This window comes from Rhinolophus sinicus, linkage group LG14 (genome assembly GCF_036562045.2).
Source record: "Rhinolophus sinicus isolate RSC01 linkage group LG14, ASM3656204v1, whole genome shotgun sequence".
Classification (NCBI taxonomy): domain Eukaryota; kingdom Metazoa; phylum Chordata; class Mammalia; order Chiroptera; family Rhinolophidae; genus Rhinolophus; species Rhinolophus sinicus.
The window spans coordinates 4,340,603-4,366,105 of record NC_133763.1 but is presented as its reverse complement, the minus strand read 5'-3'; the positions used below and the strand labels follow the sequence as shown (position 1 = coordinate 4,366,105).

The 25,503-nt window shown below is 48.8% G+C and overlaps 1 protein-coding gene across 1 annotated transcript in view; it reads right to left on the bottom strand.

The window, feature by feature from the left end:
- ZNF704 (zinc finger protein 704) overlaps positions 1–25,503 on the bottom strand; it is a 130,971-nt gene that overhangs the window by 22,739 nt on the left and 82,729 nt on the right. The window contains exons 3-5 of the mRNA XM_019725454.2: positions 13,321–13,424; positions 8,340–8,569; positions 1,213–1,313 (exon numbers count right to left, since the gene is read on the bottom strand). Of these exons, the coding sequence (XP_019581013.1) occupies positions 1,213–1,313; positions 8,340–8,569; positions 13,321–13,424 (435 nt within the window). The remainder of the gene's footprint in view (positions 1–1,212; positions 1,314–8,339; positions 8,570–13,320; positions 13,425–25,503) is intronic.

Sequence of the window (25,503 nt, the reverse complement as noted above, 5' to 3'; positions counted from 1 at the left end):
AAGTGTCTCTGGGGCTTTCAAACTTCTCCCTGCAACACAGAAAACTGTCCTTTTTCACAGAAAGGATTTCAGTACATTAAAGGAACTGTCTGTATCCTCAGAAAACACTTATTCCCCTTTCCTATAAACAGGCGATGTGTATCCAGCAACCTGCTTTTCTGGGATGGCTGAGCTGAGGCCACTGTGTCTCCCTCCCATGGGCGTCCCATATTTCATGGACACGGCCAGCGGCCACAGACCACTGACTCACAATAAGCTTCTTTCCCACTTACGATCCCTGCGTAGAACCTAAAATAAAAGCCGCCCCCCTTTCCTTGGCCTTTCCGTTTGGCCAAATCCGTGGCGTCTGCCAGCCTCGGTCCATGTGCCCTGAGCGCAGGCTGAGCGTGTGGGGAGGTGCCTGAGCTGTCTCAGGTCTGGCCGGCTTGGCTTTCTGACAGCATTCCATGAAAGACCCCAGACTGGGACCAAGAACGGACGTCTGTTCTATTCCTGTCCCCATGTCCTTTCCAGTAAAGGACTGGCCGAGTTGCAACTGGCCGCCAAGTCCTACTCACAGACACATAAGGCCTGGGGGAGACCGTGTGTCCCCCACAGAATCAGCCCCTGGTGCACAAGGGCGCAGTGAGATTTCAGGGAAAAACGGTCCTTTCTATACCGGCAGGGTGTGCACTGCACGACATCAGATGAAAGCGTATTTTCTTTGGGCTTTGGTGCTCTCCCTCCCCGTCCTCACACATAAGCAACACTCATTAGAAATGTTCTAGCGTCTCGTAGTCATGTAATCGAGCTCCTGGATGAAGCAAAGGCGACTTCTCTCTCCCAGGCCTTAAGAAGCTCCCACCACAGATCCCCTGGAGCCCACTCCGCACTGGGGGAGCCCACACTGCATTGGGGGAGTCCACACCACACTGGGGGAGCCCACACCAGGCTCTGGGGGAGCCCACACCACACTGGGGGGATCCACACCGCACTGGGGGAGCCCACTCTGCACTGGGGGAGCCCACACCGCACTGGGGGGATCCACACCGCACTGGGGGAGCCCACTCCACACTGGGGGGATCCACACCGCACTGGGGGAGCCCACTCCGCACTGGGGGAGCCCACACCACACTGGGGGGATCCACACCGCACTGGGGGAGCCCACTCCGCACTGGGGGAGCCCACACTGCACTGGGGGAGCCCACACCGCACTGGGGGAGGGTGCCTTACCCAAGGTGAGCTGTCCGGATGTGCTTCTGGATGCCTGCCGCAGTGCTCAGCACCTTCCCACAGTTTTTCCAGAGGCATTTGAACATCACTTTCATGGAGTTCTAGAAAAGGGAGGAAAGGGGCCATTAAAATGAAAAGCAACCTCGCAATATCTTCTTTCTGTAGTCCCATTTTCTCCTTATTTTTATTCAAAGCATATCATGACTTCACAGGGTTAATGAACAGATCCTCAGGAGAAGTGCTTTCTGTCCATTTTTCAAACGATGAAGCTCTACTCTTAAGAAATACCTTCCATTTACTTAGCGCCCTGGGTTTGATATTCCCGTTTCAATGGGACCCCTTGCCCATTGGTTTCAGGTTGGGTTTGACCACTGGAGGCACTGACAGGAGGCAATGGATTCCCTCAGCTTCCTCTCTGCCTGGCCACAGGTGGGCAGCAGCTGCATTTCTCTTCCCGAAAGTACCAGTTCTGCTGGTATTTCCAGAGTTTGGGTAATTCTCTGGGTTCTGGAACCCTCGCCCCTCACTTGTGTCTTCAGGCTTTGGGGTGGAGATGGCCATTCCCTGTTGTGAGCCTGTGGATACCACACTACCCCTCGGATCCCCTCAATCACGTCTACACCTTTGTAAAGAGCCTCTTCGTTAACCCCTTCTTGGTCACCCCACCTGAGGACACCACTCACTTCCTGCTAGGACCTGACTGATACAGGGGGAAAGTAGGTTATAAAAGACTATGAACAACATAATTTTTTTTAGGGGAATATGTAACGAAAATAAAAATGCATTGTTGCACGGAAGAAATACTGGGTAGGGGTATCTTATTTTTGCATTGATTTCCAAATGTAAAAATTACCCTATTTTTAATTTTAAAAAGTTATTTCTTTAGAGGGGAGGGGGATGGTAGACGAGGGTAAAGGGGGTCAAATGCATGGTGATGGAAGGAGATTTGACTGTGGGTGGTGAGCCCATAATGCAATAGATGGATGAGGTAGTACCGAATTGTACACTTGAAACCTATACAATTTTACTAACCATTGTTACCACAATAAATTTAATAAAAAGCAGAAGTTGCCCTACAATACCCGCATGACTCATTTGGAGAATAGAAGTACACTAGCAGAATTATCTCAACGTTAATGAAATCCAGTTCTTCTCCCTGCATAGCTGATGCCCCTGTGACAAACCATGAGGCCCCTTAAATGGGGGTGACGTACTTTTCAAAGTCCCCTAACTACATCCACCAGAAACGAATCCTTTTTCTCCGGGCTACTTGCTGTTACACTGTAGGAAGGCCAGCCATGGGAGGAGGAAAACAGGAAGGAATAGCTAAATGAGCAATGATCAGATTGCCCCATAGACCCCTGCTGGCCCCAGAAAGCCCAACCAAGCACAGCTGCTGGCACAGTGACAGCCAGCAGGCCTGGAGGTGACCAGCTGGGACTCAGCCCTGGCTTCTCCCGGCCGCTCTATCAGAAGTTCACAAGCTGAAGGTGGGGGTGGGGAGACTGTGTCACTTGGAACCACGACAGTGCTGAGGGTTTCCACACATCTGCCATATTTAACACTCACCGCCAGCCCCGGGGGAGCTGAAGCTGCTCTGGCGGTTACGTGCAGACTCATGCCCAAGGTGAGTTCGCAGCAGCTTCAGGCAAGCTCTGTGGGATCACCCAGCTTTGGTGCCGTGGGCTGGGAGGGTTGGAGACAGCTGCCGGGACAGTCTTCGCCTCGGCTACAGCTTCTGGACTGTCTGACACCAGCGGTTTTGGGGCTGTCGGCTGAAGGTGAGTCCCAATAAAGCCGTATTCCAGAAGGTCCAGGAACCCACTTGACTGTCCAGTTGACCACACAGCAGCCTGGGGTTAATACCAAGTTGCCTTTTCTGAGAAGATCCTCGGTTATGTTTTATATGGCGATTGCCATGGGTGGACGTGTGCGTCTGTGTTGTGAGGGACAGATGCTCAGATGTCTAAGCCTCCCCCACTCCAGAGAAGACCGGGATCTTGAGGGAAGGGGACTGTCCAGTTGTCCTGTGCAGGTGAGTCTGCTGCATTGCACACGCTTCCTCAGCCCGCCTCCTATGGGAGGAACCCACACTGCTCGGCAGAGGCTCCAATGACCCTTTCAGGATCAAGAGGTCCACTCAGACCCTCAGCAGGTTCCAAAAGACTGAGACGTGAACAGATGTATTTAAAAACTCGGTAACTGCCTAAAAGCTGGCAGCGTTCCAGTTCTTTGCTTTATTGGGAGAGCAGCCTTATCCACGTTTTCTTTGGGGCTTTATTTCTTTATTTGTGAAACAAAAGACTGAACCACATGAAAGTTTGGGTGTGTGATACGTGTGAGATTAATGCAAAGTGATGGGTGAATTCAAGTGTATACCATACACGGATTAAACATCTCCCATCTCTATGCTGTGTTTCTAGATGCTGTGGTGATAAATAAAATAAGGATTTTGTAAGTGGAATAATACAGAATGTGTTCTCTTGTGTCTGGCTTCTTCACCTCAGCCTGTGATTTTGAGCTTCACCCACTACTTCTTGTGCCAGTGGGTGAGTTCCCTTAATGGTGCTGCACTAGTCCATTGAAGGATATGCCAGTTTGTTTATCCATTTGCCTGTTTGTAGACATCTGGGTTGTTTCCAGTTTGGGGCAAAAGTGACTGAAACTGCTATGAACTTTTGTCTACAAGCCTTTCTGTGGACACAGGTTTTCTTATCTCTTAGGTAAACATCTAGGAGTGGCAGCGCTGGGCCACATGGTGAGTGTGTATTTAGCTTTATAAGAAACCGCCAAACTGTTTTCCGAAGAGGCCACCCCGTTTCACATTCCCACCAGCGATGAGTGAGGACCGTCCGTGGGGTATGAACATAAAGTCTTCTGACAGGCAAAACCGATCTGCCATGCAGGGCGTCAGCTCAGTGGCTCCGTTTGTGGGGTGTGGGGGCATCTGACTGCAGAGGGCACGGGGTGCTGGCCTGCACGAGGGCACTGGTGACCAGGCACAAACCAGTCAAAACTCACTGAACTGTGCACCTCACATGGGTTCATTTTATTGTGCGGGAATTAACACCCAAGTAAAGCTGATTTTCAATGACTCCTATAACAACAAAAGCATCCCCAAATGAATAAAAATGCCTCCTCGTGATGTGTCTTCTCCATCAGTGGATTCTAAAAGAGCCTCTCATCTTTGGGGACAGAGTCGTTTCTAGACGTCATCAGGCGGTCCTGATGTAGAAGGGCAGAGCCTGGGCCAGCGACCGCTGAAATCCTTCAGCTGCAGTGCCCCTGTCCCATCTATGGCCTGGCCAACTGATAATTCTAAGGTGCGCTCACTGAATTGCCTAGATCTCACTCGTTACCCCGACCCTCCCCGAGGCCAATCCGCCCCCTGCTGTGGCTGGCAAAGCTGTGGCATCACCGTGACACCCACCCACTGTGGCCCAGCCGCCTTTCTTAGCTCCGCCCTCCCTGCCATCCTAACAGATGGGCTTCTTGCTGGAGCAGCCGTCCTTGCAGAATCACTCTGCTGGGAATTGGTGCGCTAGGCGTGAGGTCAGCGCAGAGATTGGCAACACGCTTGTGCATGAGGGCTTCACCGGCTTGTTTCCTTTTCTGAGCATTCAGTTCAGAGTGAGTCACTGCTTTCTGGTTCTGAAAGACTGAAATGCAGCGGAACAAGTGATTGGTTCGTTGTTTACTACTGACCAAGCATCACGGAGGCGTCTTCTGTTGACACGGCCCTGTTTCCTCTCACCTGAGGCCCTCCCTAGACCACAGGTAAAGTGGTTCGTGGCTAACGTCCCACTGATGCAGGCTGGGGCTCTGTGATTGCCTCCGCGTTGCTGCTGATGTTCCGAAATGTGGAGTCCGGAGCCGGGTTTCCTCGCACGTCCCCAATTTTTCCTGCTGTCACTGCTGCTCTCACCCCTCATCAGATGGTGGGCTGGTCTCCCCATTAACCTGAAACAAGCCCAAGACAGCTGAGGGTTCTGATATGGTCAATGTGGGGTGAGGATGGAGGATGGAGGCAAGCACCCCCTTTTCTCCACACCCACTTTTCCATGCAGTCAGTTGTCACATGGATAAAAAGGAAAGCAAAATAAATGAACTGCTCCAGGATGAACTGCTCAGAGAATCCTCACGTACCCCCATCCGTGCGGTGCCATCATGACCTAGATTTTACAGGGGAGGAAACTGAGGCAGAGGGTCAAGTGACTTGGTGACGGTCCCATATGTATTGGGGCTGCGGTGCTAATTCCAGGGCCCCGGCGGTTTTATCCTGTTCAGGAATGGGCAAATCTGGAATCTGACATGGAAAAAAGCACATTAATCATGAGTTTTCAGCACGTCTTGATGTTCCAGAGGTCTTCTAGGATTGATGGTTAACTGTTGGCCGGCGGTCGTTTGTTTTCCTCCGACTTCCTGCGGGGCTGTATCTGGTGTCACTGCGTCACCTTGTGGTCACCGCGGGAACTGCACCTTCCCCGAAGTCCCAGCGTCCTGCTCACACCACCAAACTTTTCTCTGAGCAGGGAATAGCCTCGGTCCGTCTGAAATCCCAGAGGAAAAATTCTGCGAGAACTGGGCTTGACCCAGTTGGCTGGCTGATCTCTAGAGTAGAGAAAAAGCCTTTCATTTCCCGCTCTCGCATTCCCACCCACCTTGGCTGAAGGTCTCCTTCAGAGTGATGAGTGCTTCGTGCAGGAAGTGGGCCCCTGCAGGCAGCCGCAGTCCCTCTCAGCCTCTTCGGCTTCCTGAGCCCTGGGCGCCCCTCTCCCACCCTGCCACGTGATGCTGGCTGGAGCTGCTACTGATTATTTTCTCTCCTCTTTGGGCAAAGGGAAATGAGGCTTCTTGGAATTAATGTTCCTCAAGACTTTGCTCTTTGCAATGTCGGCTCAGCTGGTCTCATCTCTGCCACATCATAAGCTACTCAATCTTGGGCAATTCACATCACCTCAGCGAGCCTCTTCTGCAAAATGGGTGTGTGAATATGCCAAGGAATTTTGCAATGATTAAACGAAGTGCTGCATTTAGAAGCATTTTGTAAACTGGAACTAAAAATGTAGTTTTTATCAGCAAATGTGTCCTCCTCACTCCCAGGAGTAAGAGACGAAGTCTGTCATCTCAAACTCTTCTTCTGTAGTAAGTGGGGCAGGGCTGACGGAAGAGGTGGGGTGAGGGTTACGACCCCTTTGTTTAGGGGTCCTAAAGTGGTACGGCAGTACATGGGGTGTCTGGGCTTAGAAACCCTTTCTACTGAGGGTCACATTTAATCTTAATGGTTGTGCCAAAGAGGTTTGGCAATACCTGTTTGCCTGTGTTACAGATGAAAAAGTTCATGATCTGAGAGGTGAGATGATTTAAGTTCTCAGGGTAGCAAAAGAGTTTAGAATTTTTGATTCTGATCAGGGTTCCTTCATTCACCACGTACCACGATGTCTCTTCATGACACAGAACAGAGGCTTCCAAACTTTTTGATCATGAGCCACAGTAAGAGACCCCTTTTGCACAGCACACACACGCGTGTACAACAGAAACAAAAGCATCAAGAACAATACCCTGATTGTGTAATATGCACCGTATTCTGTCCTAGTCACAGCTCATTAAATTGCTTTCAGGAGGGCACCTCACAGGCATGTGACGTGAATCCTCACCACAACACTGGGCCACGCCTGATGACAACCAAGGCCACACGGTCAGATGGCCCCAGAGAGAAAGTCTGCAGCTGAAGCAACAGGAAGACACTTCCGGCCCACGTGGCTATCCTGCCTGAGGATTCTCACAAGTGCCAGTCTCTCTTTCTCACTAGTCAAGTGAAGACCCAGTGTCCCTAGGGACCCCCAGGACACCAGAACAAGTCCAGCCCCCTGCCTGACGGACTGGTGTGTGACATAGCAATCTTCATTTGCTGCCCTGGGACGAACGGGAGACCCCATTCTCCGCTGTTCTCTGGGCAGAGAGAGTGCCCGTGCAACCTCCACTTCTTTGCACGCTGAGTGATGCTGAGAGACGCAGGGAGGGATGATGTTGGATCAATGCCACCTCTTGGTTTTTGAAATAAATTGGGGGGAAAAGGGTGCATTCAGGTCCTCGGGGTTTTGCTTTGGATTTTTGTTTGCAAATAGTTTTCAATAACGAAGCTACCGGTAACAACTTAAAAGACCCATATAGAAAGCAACAGTTTTACATTGACACGGCAATTAAAAACAAAGTCAACATGTTTTCTAGATATAGCAGTAGTTTGCTTTAGTCTACAAAATAGGGATGCTTTTGAAAAAGTCAGTGAATATGCTACGTTAAACATACATGAAGAGCATGGAAAGAGTATGAGCTTTAGGCTGGGGCCCACCTGGGTTTTAGCGGGGCTCTGGCCCTTTCAGACCTGCAAGGGCAAGTTCAACATCTAATCTCCCTGACGCTCCATCGCTTCCTATCCAGATGGGAAAATAATACTTACCACACAGGACAACTGTGAGGACTAAATAAATGTGTCATCAATTCATTAGCTGTCCTTTTTCATTTTTTTTAAACACTTTTATTTTGAATGTGTTTTCCCAGGACCCATCAGCTCCAAGTCAAGTATATGTTTCAATCTAGTTGTGGAGGGTGCAGCTCACAGTGGCCCATGTGGGGATCCAACCGCAACCTTGTTAAGAGCACGGCGCTCTAACCAACTGAGCTAACCGGCTGGCTGCCCCTCCTTTTTCATTTTAAATTTAGCAAATATGCAATTTTTGGTATGGCAGTACGTGCATATATCTATATGTCAGCTTTCACATATGTTTCACATCGGTTTCATACAACCAAGATGCAAAAGTATCCTTTCAACACACTTATCAAAGCAGAAAAGGGGAAAGGATACTCATTTTAAAAATTGAGTCCCAGGAAGAGTGTTAGGTACCAAATCAAGCCTGAGGTCCACTTTTGTAACTTCCACCCCTCGTGAACGCGGGGCCACCTATGCTCATGCTGACACCAGCGCCCCAACTTTCAAGCAGCGGGTGGGGTGGAGCACGCGTGCCTGCGAGACACACTTGGCAACGTCTCCGTGGGTTATTGCCTCTAGTCGTGACCCTGAACCTGCTCTGGGCCGTCAGTGACCGTGGCGCGGAGCGCAGGCTGACCTTTCTCTTCCTGGGGATGGGCTCGTCGAAGAGCAGGTTGCCGGCCTCAGCCTCGTCGATGCCGTCGTCGGGCGCGGGGCTGCGGAAGGGCTTGGAGCTGTCGGCGGACAGCGGCGGCGACGGCGTGGACGGGTTGGACTGGTCGCTGGGGGCGCTCCAGCTCCAGTAGCCGCTGCTGCTGCAGCTGCTGGAAGGGGCGCCGCCCTCCTTCCAGGATCCGCTGAGGCCCTCTGTGCAGCCAGAAGACACAGCGTCAGGGTGGCCTGGAGCCGGGGAGGGGGAGGGGCGGGGCGTGGGGGCGGGCTTGGGGGTGGGGGACGGGGCGGGGGACGGGGCGGGGGTCACCCGCAGCCCTCAGGATTGCGCAACAGCTGGGGAGGCACTGTTTATACCTCCAAGAAACCACGTCGCATTATCGTTTATCAACATTTAGCTATTTTTATCACAGCAGGTTTTTCTAACAGTTTTCTGACGTGTGCGGTTTTGTGCAACAGTCATTCCTTTGGATGATAGTGGAGATTAGATGAAAACAGAAAAAGCCAGAAGACGTTGCTCCCTGAGTTGGGGGAGCGCTGACTTGATGCAGCGTATCTGTATTTCTAAGAGGGAAATCATTTGTGGGATTCTCTCACTCCCTTCCCCCCTCCCCCCGCACTTTAACTTTTTAAGAGGAATTTCTCATAGGTCTGTGATCTTCGGAATAGAATACATTTACAGAAAAAGTTAGTCCAAGATTTAAGAATCTAAGAGAAACAATAATTTCTGGACAGTTACCTAAAGCCACTGACTTTTTATACCAAACAATAGTGCATTCTGTTTGATAAGTGTTTTCCATCTCACAGAGCTCATTCCCACAAGCTCATGCATTCTCACAACATCTGTGTCTCTGCGTAAGGACTGTCAGGCCCGTGTCACAGATGGGGACCCTGAGGCAACAGGAAGCTAAATGACTTGTCACGTGACTGGCATTGGGCCGGCGACCCCCCCCAAGCCTGGCCAGCAGCTGGGCTTCTCCCCTTCAGTGTGTGCAAGCCCTGTGCTGTAAGCATCCTTCTCTCTCTCCAGCAAAGCTGAGATCAGAGAAGAATTTATTGGTACTAATTACTGAAATAACTGTTGAATGCTACCTTTCCACTTGTGGGGGAATCACGAAATGATGGCTAACACCGAGAGGTCTTTGCCCAGTTAGAAGGACTTTGGGGAAGTTCTTGCAATCACTGAAGATACGCTGTACCTTGCAAGAGTCTCAGTCTTAATTAGCTTTTCTATCAATTTGACTTTCTTTTTGGATAATTTCTCCTCCACATGTATGTGCCTTTTGAATATATTAAAACTATATTCTAAGTACAAGGGGGACATAAATCCCCAAATGCCTCATTTAAAAAATGCTGTTAACGTCTGTGTAATTAGTAATAAAGTAAAGACACAGGGTAGGCTAGCATTCATGGAAAAATGTCTCGACTGCCTTCACCTACTCATAGATTTCCAGCCTATTCCTCAACTTACGGTGAACAAAAAGTTCAGGTAGAGGAATGAAGTCTGAAGTTGAAACAGCAGAAGGAAGTTACCCGCCTCATTCAAGGGAGGCTCTAACAGAATCAAACGGTCATTTCTGCAGGATCATGCCTTTTGGGCACCAACAAAACCAACCTGCATCTCACTCCCTGTGTCTACACGAGAGGGACGTACTCAGAGACCCGAGTCGTCTATTATAAATAAGAAAGCCCCATTCAATACACTATGACGTCAAGACAAGCCTAATGGAAGGGCTTAGGTAGTATTACCTTGTGTGACAAATGCCTTGGCAGGCTCGGGAGGCTTATGAACACACCGCAGCAGGCACTTGCACAATAAAAGAAGTTCGTGGTAGGAGATGCACTTAATAATCATGTTAAGTGTGAGGAACTGAACTTATGTGGAGAAGCAACTATCATTTCAGTGTGGTTCCATCGCTTCGTGTAAATGCCAAAAGTCAGTCTGCTTTCTTGGGAATGATGTTTCCTTTAAAAAATACTATTAAATCGGAAGGACAATGTGATCCAGAAACGAATTTTTCAGGAAACGGTCAAAATCAATTTGTAATATTTTTAGGTAGCAGTGTCTCCTTATCATAAGCAAGTAAGTGTTTGCCCAACATGCAGCCAGACACTGCTGGACTCTCTCCCCCGTAGGCAGACCTACATCCTAATCAAGTGAGGCACAGAAAAGGATCACAACACTTTCCAAAAATCTACTGATATACGATAATCTGGAGAGAGTCTGTATTTCTAAAAGAAAAAAAAAAAGAAGTCTTCGTCAGCATAAATTGCTTTCCCTTCTTATGAATTTGCTTCCTGTTGCAGACTACATGAGATAGCAGACAATTTGGGATTACTAGTTGGGTAGTTATTTTTCAAATCGTAATGAACATTGAATTACTTTCTTTATACTTACGCTAGCAAACATTTGTATCGAAGAAGCAAAAGGTTTATTTTGATTGTAACCTTTCAAGAGAAAGGAACATGAAAAAACGTTCTCAACTGAAAAAGAATGCCATGGTAAGAATAATGACTGCATTAACATATGCTATTTGTCCTCTGAGGATGCCATGAAATTCTGCAACTCCTTGTTTCCGAGGACTGGTTCTGGGGTGCCTCCCGTTTTGCTATCTTTCTTTCGCGGTGTTGCCACACTGAGAAAGGTAAGTCGGGATGCCTGTTAAAGACGCCCCAAGAAAGAGAGGTCGGGCCATGCAACAGGCCTGGACAGGATCGTCTCAAGGGCCCCTTATCCGCTCTGTGTTCTGAGGTGCCATTAACCTGGCTTGTGGTGGTCATGACGGTGGGCGCTACTGATCTACCATATTGATCTGAGTTCCCGGCATTCCGGCCATTCTTCCCACCTACAGCTGGAGTGGAGTACATTTTGGTGCAGACTCACTGGATGCTTGGCACATTAGGCTTACAACCAAATTGTGTGTAAACCACAGCTCAGTCTTATAACGGACTAGGCTGGCTTTGGAGAGAAAGTTTTCCCTCGCTGGTAAGATTCATCCCGTGGTCTGAGTGCATCACACTGCAGTGAGCTGCATTCTGGCTCCCACCCACGGGTGGTTCGCCACAGATGCTCTCGTCAAAACCCCCTCCAGTGACCTTCCTGATGCAGAACTCGGTCTGTCTCATGCTTGAGCTCCGGAAGCATCAGCTGTCTCTCCTTGAAACTTGCTTTGCCCTTGGCTTCCAGGAAACCACTCTCTTAATTCTCCTGTACTTCTCCAGTCACCCGTGAGGCCCTTCCTGGGTTCCTACCCCCACCCCCAGCTGCTCCCTTACATAATGGTGAGCCTAACCCCACCCCCTGCGTCCCCCTCTTCTGCTCGCGCTCGCCCTTGACACAGCGCTCAGGGTGATCTCATCTGCTCTCGTGGCTTCAAAACGCTGCCTTCCAATCCTGCGTCATCAGCCCACACCTCGCTCCCAGGCTGCACCCATACCTCTACCAGCCTCTGCCCCTTGAATGAGCCTCAGGTATGGCCCACGAAACATGTCTCAGAGTGGACCTATCATCTTCTTCAGTGACCTCACCTCTTGCCCCAAACATGCCCCAAACATGCATCAATAGGTACGTCCCTCTGCCTTGTTCCCTGTCTTGGGGAACGGCCTCTTTGCTGAAGCATACCCGCTGCCTGGAGGTCACCGTGTCACCCCTCTCCTTCATCCTTTGTCCATCACCAAGGCCTGTGGACTCTACCTTTCTCACATTTCTCAAGTATCTTATTTGTCCCCTCTGTGACTGCCATGGCTCCCTCATGGTTTGGGGATTTTTTGTTGTTGTAGTTTCTTTTTGTTTTTGTTTTCTATAAACCCAGTCGTAAATTTCCAGTGATTTTCAAAGTCACTGACTAGCTCTCCTGCAGCCTCAGATTAATGTCCAAACGGATACCAGGCCTACAGGGCCCCTCTTGCTAGATTTCCTGCCAGGCTCTCCCACTCCATCTCCTGCTGCCTTCCTGGTTTACCATGCTGAATTATATGAGTCCGTACTATATCAGGACTAAGACAGCAGATCTGGAATCTGAAGGATATTCAAGAGAATGTCAGCTCTGCTACTTACACGCCAACTAATCCCCATGTGCCTCAGTTTACCCATCTGTAAAGCAGTCGTAATAACATTTCATAGAGTTGTGAGAATTACATGAGATAAAGCAGGCCCAGTGCTTTGCACACAGTAAGTGCTTTGAACAAAGTAAATGCTATCGATTAGCGTGGCTATGATTGAGAGTCCTTTTTTTTTTCATCCAAGAGATTGAACGCTCTGTGTGAGTATGGACATTGTTTCCAGTGGTATATTCAAACCATCTAGCATAGCACCTCCTAAGCATATATTGAATGAATGGGCTAAATGATTCTATTTGATTAAGGAGTCTGGGATAACGCTTTTTCAAAATGCTTAATCTTTAGAGTTATTTAATCTAACTACCTCTCTGATCGAACAGGGAAAATGCTGGGGAAAGTAACTTTATTAGACCAATCTTCATTTACCTAGGGGAAAAGGAACACAAGCATGCAAATACGTGTTCTGGAAAGGTGATGGAGCTCAGTCACTGTGCATGGGATGGATGGGTGGATGGAAGGATGGATGGATGGATGGATGGATGATGGATGGATGGATGATGGATGGATGGATGGATGGATGATGGATGGATGGATGTGTGGGTGGATAGATGGATGGATGGATGGATGATGGATGGATGGATGATGGATGGATGGATGGATGGATGGATGGATGGATGGAGGGAGGGATGGATGAGGTGCAGTCAGTGGGGTCTCTAGGAAGATGAGGAGGAAGTGACGGCTCTGAGGTCTCCATTTCGTCCACATTTCCCCTTGCTTCCTGTTTATGGTGAGGGCTAATAATACACTGGAGAGCAATGAGGCTCTTCAAAGGGAGGCTGTGCTCTAGCTGTCCAGGAGCCCCTCCCTAAGCCCTGGACCCCACTTACCATTTGGCCGCACAGGAGGGCTCCGCACCAAAGGGCTGGTGGACAAGCTGGTGAGTACCATTGCCGCTGTCACCTTGTCCATGTCCAGCTCCTCGGAGGATTTCCTGGGAAACAGGGAGGGACACTGTGAGCTGTGTTCACTCTGCATAGACTGTGGGCCACACCACGTACCACACGCTACCCATTTACTCTTTGAACGCATCCCCTTGAGAATCCAAGGTTTTGTTAGCTTCATCGCAGAGCTAAGGAAGCCCAAGTCCAGAGATAAAGGGATCCAGTCCAGACTCTACAGTATTAGGGAGAGAAGCATTCAGTCACTGGTCATTCATCTAACGAGTGTTTAGTGAGAGCATCTCAGACACCGTTCTGGGAGTGGGGGATGCGTGCAGAGCAACAGACAAGGCTGGTGGGGAGAAACACAGTTCTCAGGAAACAAACCCAAAGGAACAGAGGAATTTCTGACAGTGACAAGGCTATGAAGGACATCCACGGGCTGACATGTCAGGGACTGGGCAGCCGCACTGAGATGTCAGAACCAGCTTTGCTGAGGAGGTGACAGTGTGAAGCGGAGGAGGAGGCAGCCCCAGGAGGTGGGGAACCAGTCCAAGCAGAAAGGACAGCTGGGTACAGGCAAGGTGGCAGGAACAAGGCCTGGGATCTGAAGGCGGACCCGATGAGGAGAGGAGAGAAGGGAGCAGTGGTGGTCGCGTGGGGTCCTGTGGCCCTAGGAGGTGTTCCAATTTTATTGTAAGCAAACGGGAGGTCACCGGAAGGACATCAGCAGGCCTAGTGATGTAATCGGACTCATATTTTAAAAATAATTACCTGAGTTGCTATCTGGAGAATGGATTGTAGGGGAGGGAGAATGGAACAGGGAGGCCAGGGAGGAGAACACTGTTTACGCTTATTTCACTGGTGAAGTTAATAAAGACAAGCAAAGGAATATGCAGTACACAGACGTCAGAGAAGCTGCACCACCTCCTGAGCGATGAACATTTCGAACTGGGGAACAGCTGAAGAAGCACAACAGAGGATGACTGAGCCACAGTGACAAACGAATTGTCAGGTTGACAAATGTGGCTCTCATTCACAGGTGTGCTGCAAAATTTGCGAAAGCAGTGAAGTCATGGGGAGAGAAAGTTGATAGCACTGCTTCTCAATACAGCGGTGCAGGAGATTCCTGAATTAGAGAAGAATCAAGTTGTTCCACACTGGAGGGGGCTGCTCAATTAATTTCAGCATGAAGTCATAAAAATGTTTGCCGTTTGGCCCTCCAGCGTCCACTGGGACGTTAAATTACTAAGCAAACCCTACTCTTCCAATCCAAGGTACCAAAAGATGGGACTCTTTGGAATTTCCTTCTGTAGTAGTTCTTCTCAAAGCATCTTATACTCTTTCTTGGAAAACTGTTCCATTGAAAGACACATTTTTTTTTTTTTCAGAGACTGGCTATTAAACACACTTCTAGAAAACAAGCTTACGAGTACACAGTGAAATTCACTCTGCAGAAGTGTTCAAGACAATCTCACACGCTAGGGGAAAAACAACTGCTCAGTCATTTGGCATACCATTAGAAGACTTGACAACATGCAACATTTGCCAGGTCTTTGTACTTGGGAGTAAAAGCGGTGCCAGTTTCCTACAGAAATGAAGCCCTTGCAACAGCACCATGGAGAACTAACACTCCTCCAGGCCACTTTGAGCGCTGCTCCATCTCCCCAGGCAGTCATGTCACACGGGGAAGGAGTAACTCGGGGGCCTAGGAGGAGAATGGCTTGCTGTGTGGAGACTGCTGCGTAGACCCTGGAGCTCCTCTGGCTGGTTGCCCCCTTCCCCCCACCCCCCAGCCTCGCTGTCAGGGTCGCCCCAAGCTAGTGTGGGGCATGGGAGCAGGCCACCCTGCCATCTCTCCCAAGACTGCCCTGCAGCAGCTGCTGACTGCTCTCCCCAACTGTTCGTCTTCTCTTTGTCTCTAATTAACAGAAGGTTTAAGAAGCAGAATAAGGAGCCCGGCGCAGGGACATGGCACCATCGGCAGAGAGAAGAGTCCTGCCCTCTCTGCTGAGCCCGCTTTCTCCGCTTCTACACCTTGCTTTCTTCTTTTCTCTGCCTTGGTCTGCTTGGTATCTTTTTTGACTTTTCACACCTAACGTTTGTGGTCTAATCAAAATTCACGCAAAAGCTGAGTTGTGTGTCTCTTTAAAACATGACGATCACTAGAGAATGTATCATAAAACATGCGTTCTGATTTTTTATTTTTTTTTTGCATTGCCGAAGTCTGCCCCGACATTTCAGTGTAATTATTGTCATAGAGTAGACTCTGGCGAAGAGTGAAGAGAGGGACAGATATTAGCATCATTCGCGTTTGGGTTACCTTTAGGTTTCCCACGGACATTGGTGGGCACTGGCAGCGACTACACAACAGTCAAAATCAAAGGACTATGACCCCGCTAACCTGTATTTCTCAGACTACTTTTATTGTGAGCTCTGAAACATTACCAGATCATAGAGCCTTGTGCGGAGATGTGGGCGTTTTTTTCAGTTTTTTATTTGTTTGTTTGTTTAATTTCTTTTGATACAGCGCTATCTAATTACTGATTAATTGGGGCTGCAAATTCCCGTCCTTATAATTAAACACCAAGAGATGACACACAACATAGAGTTCCTTACACTTTGAGAAAGCTGCTGCAAAGGCCTTCTGGAATATTTAGAGTTGTTGAGAAAAAGGCCCACTCAAGGTGACATGAAATGTTCTCTCTGAATTTGAAATTGAACTTCAATCTACTGTTGAAAACCTTACCAATCACATGTTTACCCAAGGCCGAGACCTCTTCCAATTAATCTTTCCTCCCAGACTTAGCTGAGGATTATGGAACTTAGTATTTAGAATAATTTAAACATAACAGTCATGGTCATTGCCATCCTCTCCACGAGTGTCCCTCAGCTTGACCTGGCTTTGAGGCTGAATAGGAGTTCCCCACGGGAGGATCAGGGCAAGGAAGCCGGTGCATCCCTGCCTTGCAAGCGGCTTAGGAGTCATAGCTGAGGGTCGCAGGGGGAGATGAGCGGGGATGCCGGCTCACGGGGCCTCGGGAGCCAGGCTACCTGGCTTGCTGCATTCTTGGAAGCAGAGAGAGCCCCTGAATGTTCATGAACCCGGGAGAGAGACGGATGATCAATCCATAGTTTAGAAATGGGTCAAAATGCAACACATCATAGAAAGGGGAAAAAGAACTAAAGGTGGGCTATTAGCTATTTTTACTGAAATCTTAACTCAAACCCAAAGTACGAGGCTAAGGGACCACTGTGCCTCTATGAACAGACAGTAGTTATTTGTGAGTCCGGAACTCCGCTGATATCTGCTAAGGATGCGTCTGAGAGGCGAGAGCGTGCAGGTCTCTGCCATTGCTGGGTAACCTTGGGTACCCTCGTGTGACCTTGGGTAAATCACTGCACACCTCTGAGTCTCCCTGTCTTCATCTGTAACAGGAGGATAAAAATAGATCCGGTGAGAAGATTCAGAGAGAAAACACATCCAAGCACCAGCACGGAGCGCCAGCCCATCAGGCGTCCTGGGATGTCAGCTATTAGTAACCTTCAAATTCATGAATCCGCCGCTAAGATACATTCCACGACTCCCCTTGTTCTTACTTGGCACCAACACGACCAGTTGTTGCTTTTTTTTCTCTTTTTCTTGAGGAGGTGGGGTGGGGCTGTGGGTGGTGTTATTTTGCACAGAGAACCAAACTAGTACAACTTCGCAGGAATTACTCCGCAAGAGGTGGCGACTGGCACGTGGGGTGGGGGGCGGACGGGGCTCTGTCACTGCCTTGGCCGAGATCCAGCGCATGACATCATGGCCCTCCAGGACTGTCCACAACAGCCCAAGCCTGAAATGCGTTTGGATTTCACGTTCAAGTGTGTCTGCTTTCAACCCTCCCTCGCAGAGGACCCCAGCTACGAGGGAGGGGCTCTGCAGGACCCTGGAGGGAGCGTCTCCATGGAAACCCGGTGGCCTCTGCCCTGAGCGCTGGTCTGCTGGAGGACCAGACCTTAATCAAACACACACAAATAACGCTAAACCCACAGATGTGACGAATGCCAGGAGGGCTGGTAGGTACCCCCAGCTGAGGGAGGAAGAGCAGCTGGGCCCACAAGGCTGCCATCCGAAGGAACAGAAAGGCTGCATGCTGTGCCCTGCCTTGGAGAGGGGACAGCCCCAGCAGGGCCCGGAAGGTCTCTACTCGGGTTTTTCTCCTTATCTTCAAGGCCTTGGGGGCGGGGCACTAAAGGGAAGCTGGCCGAGTGGGCTTGGGAGAGGTCAGGTCAGGTCACGGTGGGTGACGCCATCAGATTTGCTTTTCAAACAGCTGGCTCTGGCTGCCAGGTGGAAAATCAGTTTCTTGGGTTTGACAACTGATCTTTTACCTGAGGAACTGATTGCCTGGTGACCAGGGCAGCAAGTTGCAGAAGGAGCTCATGTGTGACAGGAAGAGGCGGTCAGGAGCTTGTGCAGTGTCTGCAGCCACGGCTGCAGGGCCCGGCCCTGGTGGGACGGTGGATGCTGCTGGCCTGGCCCCGAGAGCTAAGCCAGGGCTGTGCTTGCAAGGCCAGCTATGGTTAAGGCCCCAAGAAGCCTTTTCCTTCTTTTGAGCCACTGTGTGCCTGAATGTGGTGTGCTTGGAGGGTGCGTACAAACACTGTCTCCCCTGGCTAACCCACCAGCGAAGAGAGAAATGCTTTACACCCCAGAGAGCTGTCAAAGACGTTTATCTGCAATGAAAGAGCTGTAGTAACAAATGGAAATGAAAATGAAGAACACATTCCTTGGATTAACAGGGATCCAGTTCCCTTGGCCACTACCGAAATCTGTCTAGACCAAGTTCAATGACTCTTAAAATTTGTGGTTATCCTAAAACAAGGAACAAAGTCTGCAAAGAAAATCTTTTTCACTGGAAAAACTTTGTTTCCTTTCTATAAAGGAATCTTGTTGAAAAAGCGGGCAGTGTCAGCTCTCCCATTTCATTTTGGCTGTTGTTTAAGACTATAGGGGAGATTAGGAAAGCTGACTGTTGGGATAAAATGGCCTTGATCGAACCAGATGGGGAACTTAGAGCAAACACACTGTAACACTCAAGGCAGTGTAGACCAGTGCTTCTGAAGCTGCCCGGGGCGCAGAATCCTTTTACAGACATTTCTAACGTCGTGCATCAATATTTTTGTAAAATACAAGAAAGGTTGGTCCATGGAGATTGGTAGTGTCTTCTTGCTATGCGCACCTCTCACGGCTCTGTCCCCTCAGGGTCTCTCCCAGGGCACCATCAACAGCCATCAGTTTGCAGATGGGCACTGGCCAGTGGACCCCACATCGAGTGGCATGGGACCAGCAAGTGCTTTGACGTCCATTCCACTTCGCCTGAGAAGATGACATTCACTCCGGTCCCTCCTTCTCTCACTGGCTGCTCTCTCCTCCTGCCTCCTCCTGTCACTGCCTTCTCTCCCAGCGCGTGTCGCTCTGCCCACTGGATCCCACATTCCATCGTAAAGAGCCCCTCACACACCCTCAGCTCCCGCGTCTGCTGGACCTGGGCTCCCCCCTGGGCTCATCCTCCTGCCCCTCCTAGGAGACCATCCCTCTATTCCTTCATGCAGAAACCCCTGGTCCCTTGCACTTCAAGGGAACAGTTACCTTGCCCTCTGCCTCTTCCTAGTTCAGGCAGTAACCAGCCTTTCCACCAGCACCTGTCTCCCCTAAGAGTCATCCAGTATTTTGGCACATAAAGTAGAGCCATTATTTTTACCTTAGCTGGAGTTATGACCCTAGGACACGTGTTGGAAGCATCCAGTTACTTCGTCATTCCTGTCCCCTTCGCTCTGACAACGTTTGGCCGAGTGCTGAACTTGAGACAGAGCAGTCGGATGGACTGAGGTTTCATCCCCAGCAACTCCATTTACCAGCTGGGTGATTTGAAGCATATCTCGTAGCTTTGCAAAGCTTCACATTCCTCATTTATAAAATAGGAAATGACAATAATACTGGGTTTTGGAAGAATTAAACAAAATTATATGTGTGTGTGTGTGTGTGTCCGTGTCTGGGTCTGTGTATACGTGTCTTCATATGGACCCGTGTCAGCTCTGTGCATACAGGAGGTAATGAGGGAGCTAGAGGGGACCAGGCCCCCAGACCCGGTGTCCTGCCTGGGGCCGCCAGCCTTCTGCCGGGCAGCAAAGTTCTTGCTGAGCTCTCCATCCAAAGAAGCATATGCCCGCTGCCCAGCACTGGCCAAGGCTTGCCATGCGTGCAGGGAGAGGGGCCCCGGCGGAGGGGATGGAGGCGCCCGAGCTGTCAGGCCGTGTGTAGTCTGCCTTCTAAGGGCCACCGCTGTCCTGAGGAAGAAGCAGTCATCAAAAGTGCATCTTTCACTCGTAGGTTTGTGTCCACGTCGGGTCACTGCAGACTCACTGGTGGGGTCAATTACCTTATTGCATGGAGGCCTCAAATCCATTTAGGCCTCCATAGTGCAAAGAATTCCAGCTACATTTTATGGTGATAATAGTTATTTTACGAGGGCAGTGGGGAGAAAACAAATCTAGTGTTTTCTGGTTTTCCAATTAAAGAAAAATAAGGCGATTTTTATCTCGAGATTAAAAATATATACACAAGGTTAAAAAAGACTGGATGACTCATTTCTGCCGCTTCTTTCCCCTGAACTGGTACCATTATTATGCTGGCAACAAACCTCCATGTGGGCTAGGGGTGACTGCTGTAGCCCTTTTCCCACATTGTTTTTGCAAAGAGAGAGGACTCATATTGTTCCCAATCCAGCACCCCCACAGGCTGCCCAGGACAGAGGGGGCTCCCTGTCCCGTGGAGAAAGCAGTTTGGAGCTGTCACAGCCGACCGACTGCACAGGCACTGGCGTCCCGGCTGTCAGCGGCCAGCTGAGCTGGACAGAGAGACGGACGGACACGGTCAGGTGGGGAATTCACTCTCATGGTCCAGGCTGGGGGAGGGGGAGGAATTGGGGGCTCTTATCACACTTGTAAATTTTGGTTTCTTTCACGTTTAACCTGTCTGAGACCTGCCGCTCTGGCTCTACCCACAAAAGGATGGACGCCTGCACGGTCTCCTGCTTGGAAGAGGAGGACAGACACACTGGTATGTGGTGTGGGCTGAATTAATCCCTTTTAAAGCTACGTCAGTTCCAGATTTGGCTTTAAAAAATGTAATCTTCTCTCAAAAACTGCATCTTCTTCCCAATAAGAGCTAATATTTACTGAGCACTCCCAATGCCAGATGCTTTCTGTACACGATCGAAATTGCCGCTGTGGGCTGGTATGGTAGCCCCGTTTTACACACACCGAGGGCTGGGTGAGTTTCTAGGGGCGCTCGGTTGGCCAGCCAGGCCTGCCTAACTCCAGTGGCCCAGTGGGGTCTTCACACCACACACGAATGCCGCTTTCACAGTCATCTCTATAACCTTGTTGGAAATTTGAGACACACTTGCCACTTTCTATAAGTGAAACATATTTGTGAACTAAATGCTATTTGTTTTAGATTACACTTTTTTTATGTATTACTTTTAACACTATCTTAGCATGAAAACAATTTCTTTTACATACATGGGCGATTGCACATTAATCGGGACATGGAATATAAAAGTTCAGGTTGAGAAAAATAGGTTAAATTATAGGCTTTTTACTCAAAACACTTAAAAAGGTGCTTTGCTTTCAGAAGGATTCTCCACGGATGTTCTTTAGGTAGAATTCTTATAATCTGCTTAAAATGTGGTGAATGATTAACTTTCAGTTCAGCTCACTTACTCAAATTCTACCCCCCACCCCAACACTGTTTTTCATGCTGTTAGGTTGGACCACATGAAATTGCCGGGACTCACTATTTTTCAGTCTATGAAAGCGGCAGTTTCATATGGTTCAGATGATATTCGCTGTTGATATACATTTATCTTCAGTTTCACGGGCTAGAAATGAACCAATTTACCCCCATTTTAAATCGATTGTTTGTGATCAATGAGCCCAACCATGGTTTTCTTTCCTAAGGTGTGTCCCGTGGGTAATTTTATTTCTGGAGCTGGCTTTTATTGAAGGTCCTGTCCTGTTAATACAACCCAAGCCAGCGTCAATTCAGCATCCACTGCATGCAAAGCACTGCTTTGGGCAGAACTGCGTGTTCCACAGGAGGCCCAGGAGTGTCCAATTCTGGGCCATGAGTGGAAGAATCTACGCTGCCCTCGGGAGGAGCCTGAGACACACATCACTGGCTCTGTGGCCTGTGTTCTCCCATTTACATTTCCACCATGTCCTGACACATGTTTCCATCAATTCCTACAGCTATCACAGATCCATGGAAACCATGCATTAGGTGTCCTGTCTGTAGAAAATGCTAACGCCATCATTCTTAAGTCCGTGCACAGTGGTACCATCTAAGCACGAGGAAATCAAAGCTGTTTATTGAACACCCAAAGGCTGAACAAGTGCACACGGAACTGTATACTCTATCCACAAGCAACAGGACTTCCCCAAAGGAATCGGCCCGGGAAACTGATATAGTTGGGGACACAATACAAAGGTTACTGCTGGGCATACAGGACAGCAGATGAGTGACACGGCTGGGTGGCCACCGGCCAGGGTGTATCCTGTTTCCTGTAATGAGGCGTGGATGAATACAGGTTAGTAATGCCAGACGGGGCTTAGGCTAGAGCCAAGGGAAGTCTCCAGTCCAGCGGAAGCCAAGCATTGTGGCTACGGTTTCACGTTTCTTCTGGAAACAATATAAATGGCAGAGAAGTCTTGGGTGCTGGAATTAATATTTAATGTAAAAAGTATCACTGAAAAGGACTGGATCGCTATCAGGTAGAAATAATAATTTCCACCTCCGCTGGTCATTTTTCATTCCTTTAGGTTGGTCATAGTGGGGTAGCAGTTTACAGGTACCTTTACGATAATAGCACATTGATTAAATTATGGCGCCGTTACCCATTCAATGTATGTTTCAATCCTGTGCTATTATGAAGTTCTAAGGATTTTTTAATGCAAATAGGCTTCTGTTGGTCAACAGCACAGTGGTTACCTATCTTTTTTGTTTTCATTAGGAAGGTTGATAAATTTGCCTTTCTACATACTTGAAATGAACCCATGTGCTTATGAGAAGGAATTAACAAGCATACAGACTATAGAATCTGATTTAAATCTGATGAGAAAATGAGCCACTTTAAAATGATTATAAAAACATGGAGAAAAACACCTTTTCAGTGTGACACGTCAGTAACTTCATTAGCATTACTTTGCTCGCTTGGGATGCTATTTCCACAAAGGTTCATCCAGCATAGCCAGAAATAAGCACCCACTTTCATTTGTAGGCAGCTAAACCTGTTCAAAAGTTGAGAGAGGTAGTAATAGTTGCTCTGTTGGTGTGAGTCCTTCAGCAAGCAGTCAATCAGGAAAAGATCAGGTCTGTAAGTGACTTATGGGACGTGACATCTATGAAGGACCGAGGGGTCGGGGCATGAGCAGGTGGGGGGGGTCTGAAGGCCCCCAGGCAGGTCTGACACCTGTGAGGAAGGAGTGAGGAAAGCAAGGCACAGAGCAGAAAAGCAAGTAAGTATGGAGCCAGGTCCCCCCTAGTCAGTTGGACGCCACACTGTGATGTGTTTGTTTTGGATTGAACGTTTGTGTCCCCCCCAAATCCATATGTTGAAGGCCTAACCCCCAATGTGATGGTGTGAGGAGGTGAGGACTTTGGGAGGTGCTGAGGGCAAGGGGGTAGAGCCCCCGTGACGGGATCGGCACCCTTATAAGAAGAGGAGGACACCCCAGGAGAGAAGGCGGCCATCTGTAAGCCAGGAAGAGAACCCAACCAGTAAGCGTCTTGATTTTGAACTTCCAGCCTCCAGAAGTGGGAGAAATACATGTCCGCTGTTTGAGCCAGTCAGTCTGTGGCGCTTTGTTATGGCCGCCCGAGCTGACAAGACAGTGTTTCACCCAGCATGACATACCCCGAGGTTGGCGAAAGTTAGGCAAGTGGGTGCCAGGCATTTAGTGCAGTTTGCCGCAAGCTGGAGACCAAGGGACACACCTCCTGTGCAAGCTGGGCTGGCTAGGCAGGAGGGAGGGACGGGCTCCCCGTGGTGAGCTGGGGGTGTTCCGAGGCCCTGCAAGGCAGGCACCCAGAACCCCAGGCCTGGGCCGACACAGCTCTGCTAACAGCACCCAGCGGTATCAGAACTGCAAGAGTGTCACGGATCCTGGGATGACGGAGTTTCGGTCACAGACCACACACACAGAGAAGCCCACTGTGAATGGCATTCAGGTGAAACTCTGAGCCAGGAAAAGGAAATGCATAGACCCGTGCACACGGGTTTTGTATACGGTTTCGGTGGGTGGATGGATTCCTCGAAACTGCTCCATAGCCTCCAGGTTAAACACTCATGATTTTAAAGAAACGTCTGGGAGAACCTGTGAGCTCAAACTACATAACCCGTCTTTAAATGCCAGCACGATTGTTTGATAAGAAGGGTTCCCACCCACTGCTGAGGCCCAGATGGCTTCCCTTTTATGCTGGTGAAAGTGAAAGGGTGGGGCCATAGCACACTACGCAAATAAATAACATGACTTCTGGAAAAGCAAGTTATGCCTGATCCATCCATTAGAATGCTCTGAGGACGTGAATGTGTGTGTGGGTAAAGGGGACACAGTGAAAGTAACTGCATCCAGCCCTCCATCCTCTCTGTGGACACGGAGCTGTGGTCCCAGCAGGCTGGACCATGCACAGCTCCCAACCAACTCAAAGTGGCAGGAGGCACACCCACGCCCATCCCTTTAGTCTTTAAAATGCCTTTCATACAGTTCCATCTTATGGACTATTTTTAAAAACTGGAGTTATCATGGGATCGAGGGAGCCTTGTCTGAACAGAGAACCGGTTTACAGACAGAAAGAAAAAAAAAACATGGTGGAAATGAAAGGGCGCATCTCTGGATAAGACATGACAACAACCCAGTTCCGTGAAGCTGCTGCATTGGACCATTTTAGAAATGACCCGGACAAGGGCACAGAGACATGTTTGGATTTGCTGATGATCCAACTTTTGGTTGATAAGGTTGGATTCCAGAAGCTATTTTAAGAATACATTAAACAGGTAAAAAGATTGCTACATATTAATGTGAGGAAGTACAAGGTAACAGATGCATTACGAAAAAAAAAGTATCACAAACTTCTAGGCATATGAGAGCTGAGTGATCGGTTACAACCCAGAAGAGTTTCCTGGGATTAAATGATAGACTCCGCTACGAGGAAAACTATCTCGGGGTCAGCCAGTGCATGCTGTCACCTGAAGCCACTGCCCCTTCCATCGCATCCTTCCCACGCTGACCCTTCACTGTCATGGCGGGAACTCATCGTCCCCAGAGGGACCCCAGTCTCCTTTCAGACAATTCAGTGTTTAGAAAGTTTTCCTTTGTGTTGAGGCAATAACAGCCTTTTCCTCATGCAGTTCACTGTTCCAGGATGACACAGGGCAATTCTGATCCTTCTTCATATAAATGGCACTCACATTTGAAGGACTAGAATGTTCCCTGTCAGTCTTTTATTTATTGACTTATTTGTTCTTTAACAGATGAAACATCCTGCATGTCTTCAATGTTTTGCTCTGAACTGTCTCCATGTCCTAATTATCCAGTTGTTTGTCCACTGTGAGGCAGGCTCCAATTGGCTTCTGTCCCATGCCCAGGCCCGAACTTCTATGTCAGGCAGGATGTGACCAGGGCTCTACAAAGGGGGATCGTGTTCTGAGGAACTCCTTGTTTGAAATAAAAATACGCAGCCATTGTGCTGGGTATGAAATCACTTTGATTTGATTGCCCTGATGACTAATGATTTTGAACATCTTTACCCGTACTTGTTTTCTATTTGTATACCTTTTTTGGAAAAACGTCTATTCAACTCCGTTGCCCTTTTTAATTGACGTGTTTGTCTTTTTTTCTTATTGAGTTGTAAGAGTGTTTGTATAGTTTGGATACTAGACCAATAGCAGATACACGATTTGCAAATACGTTCTCCCATTCTGTGGGAAGTCTTTTCACTTTCTTATTAGTGTCTTCTGCAGCACTGAAGTTTTAAATCTTGATGAAGCCCAATTTAGTTAGTTTTCCTTTTGTCACTTATGC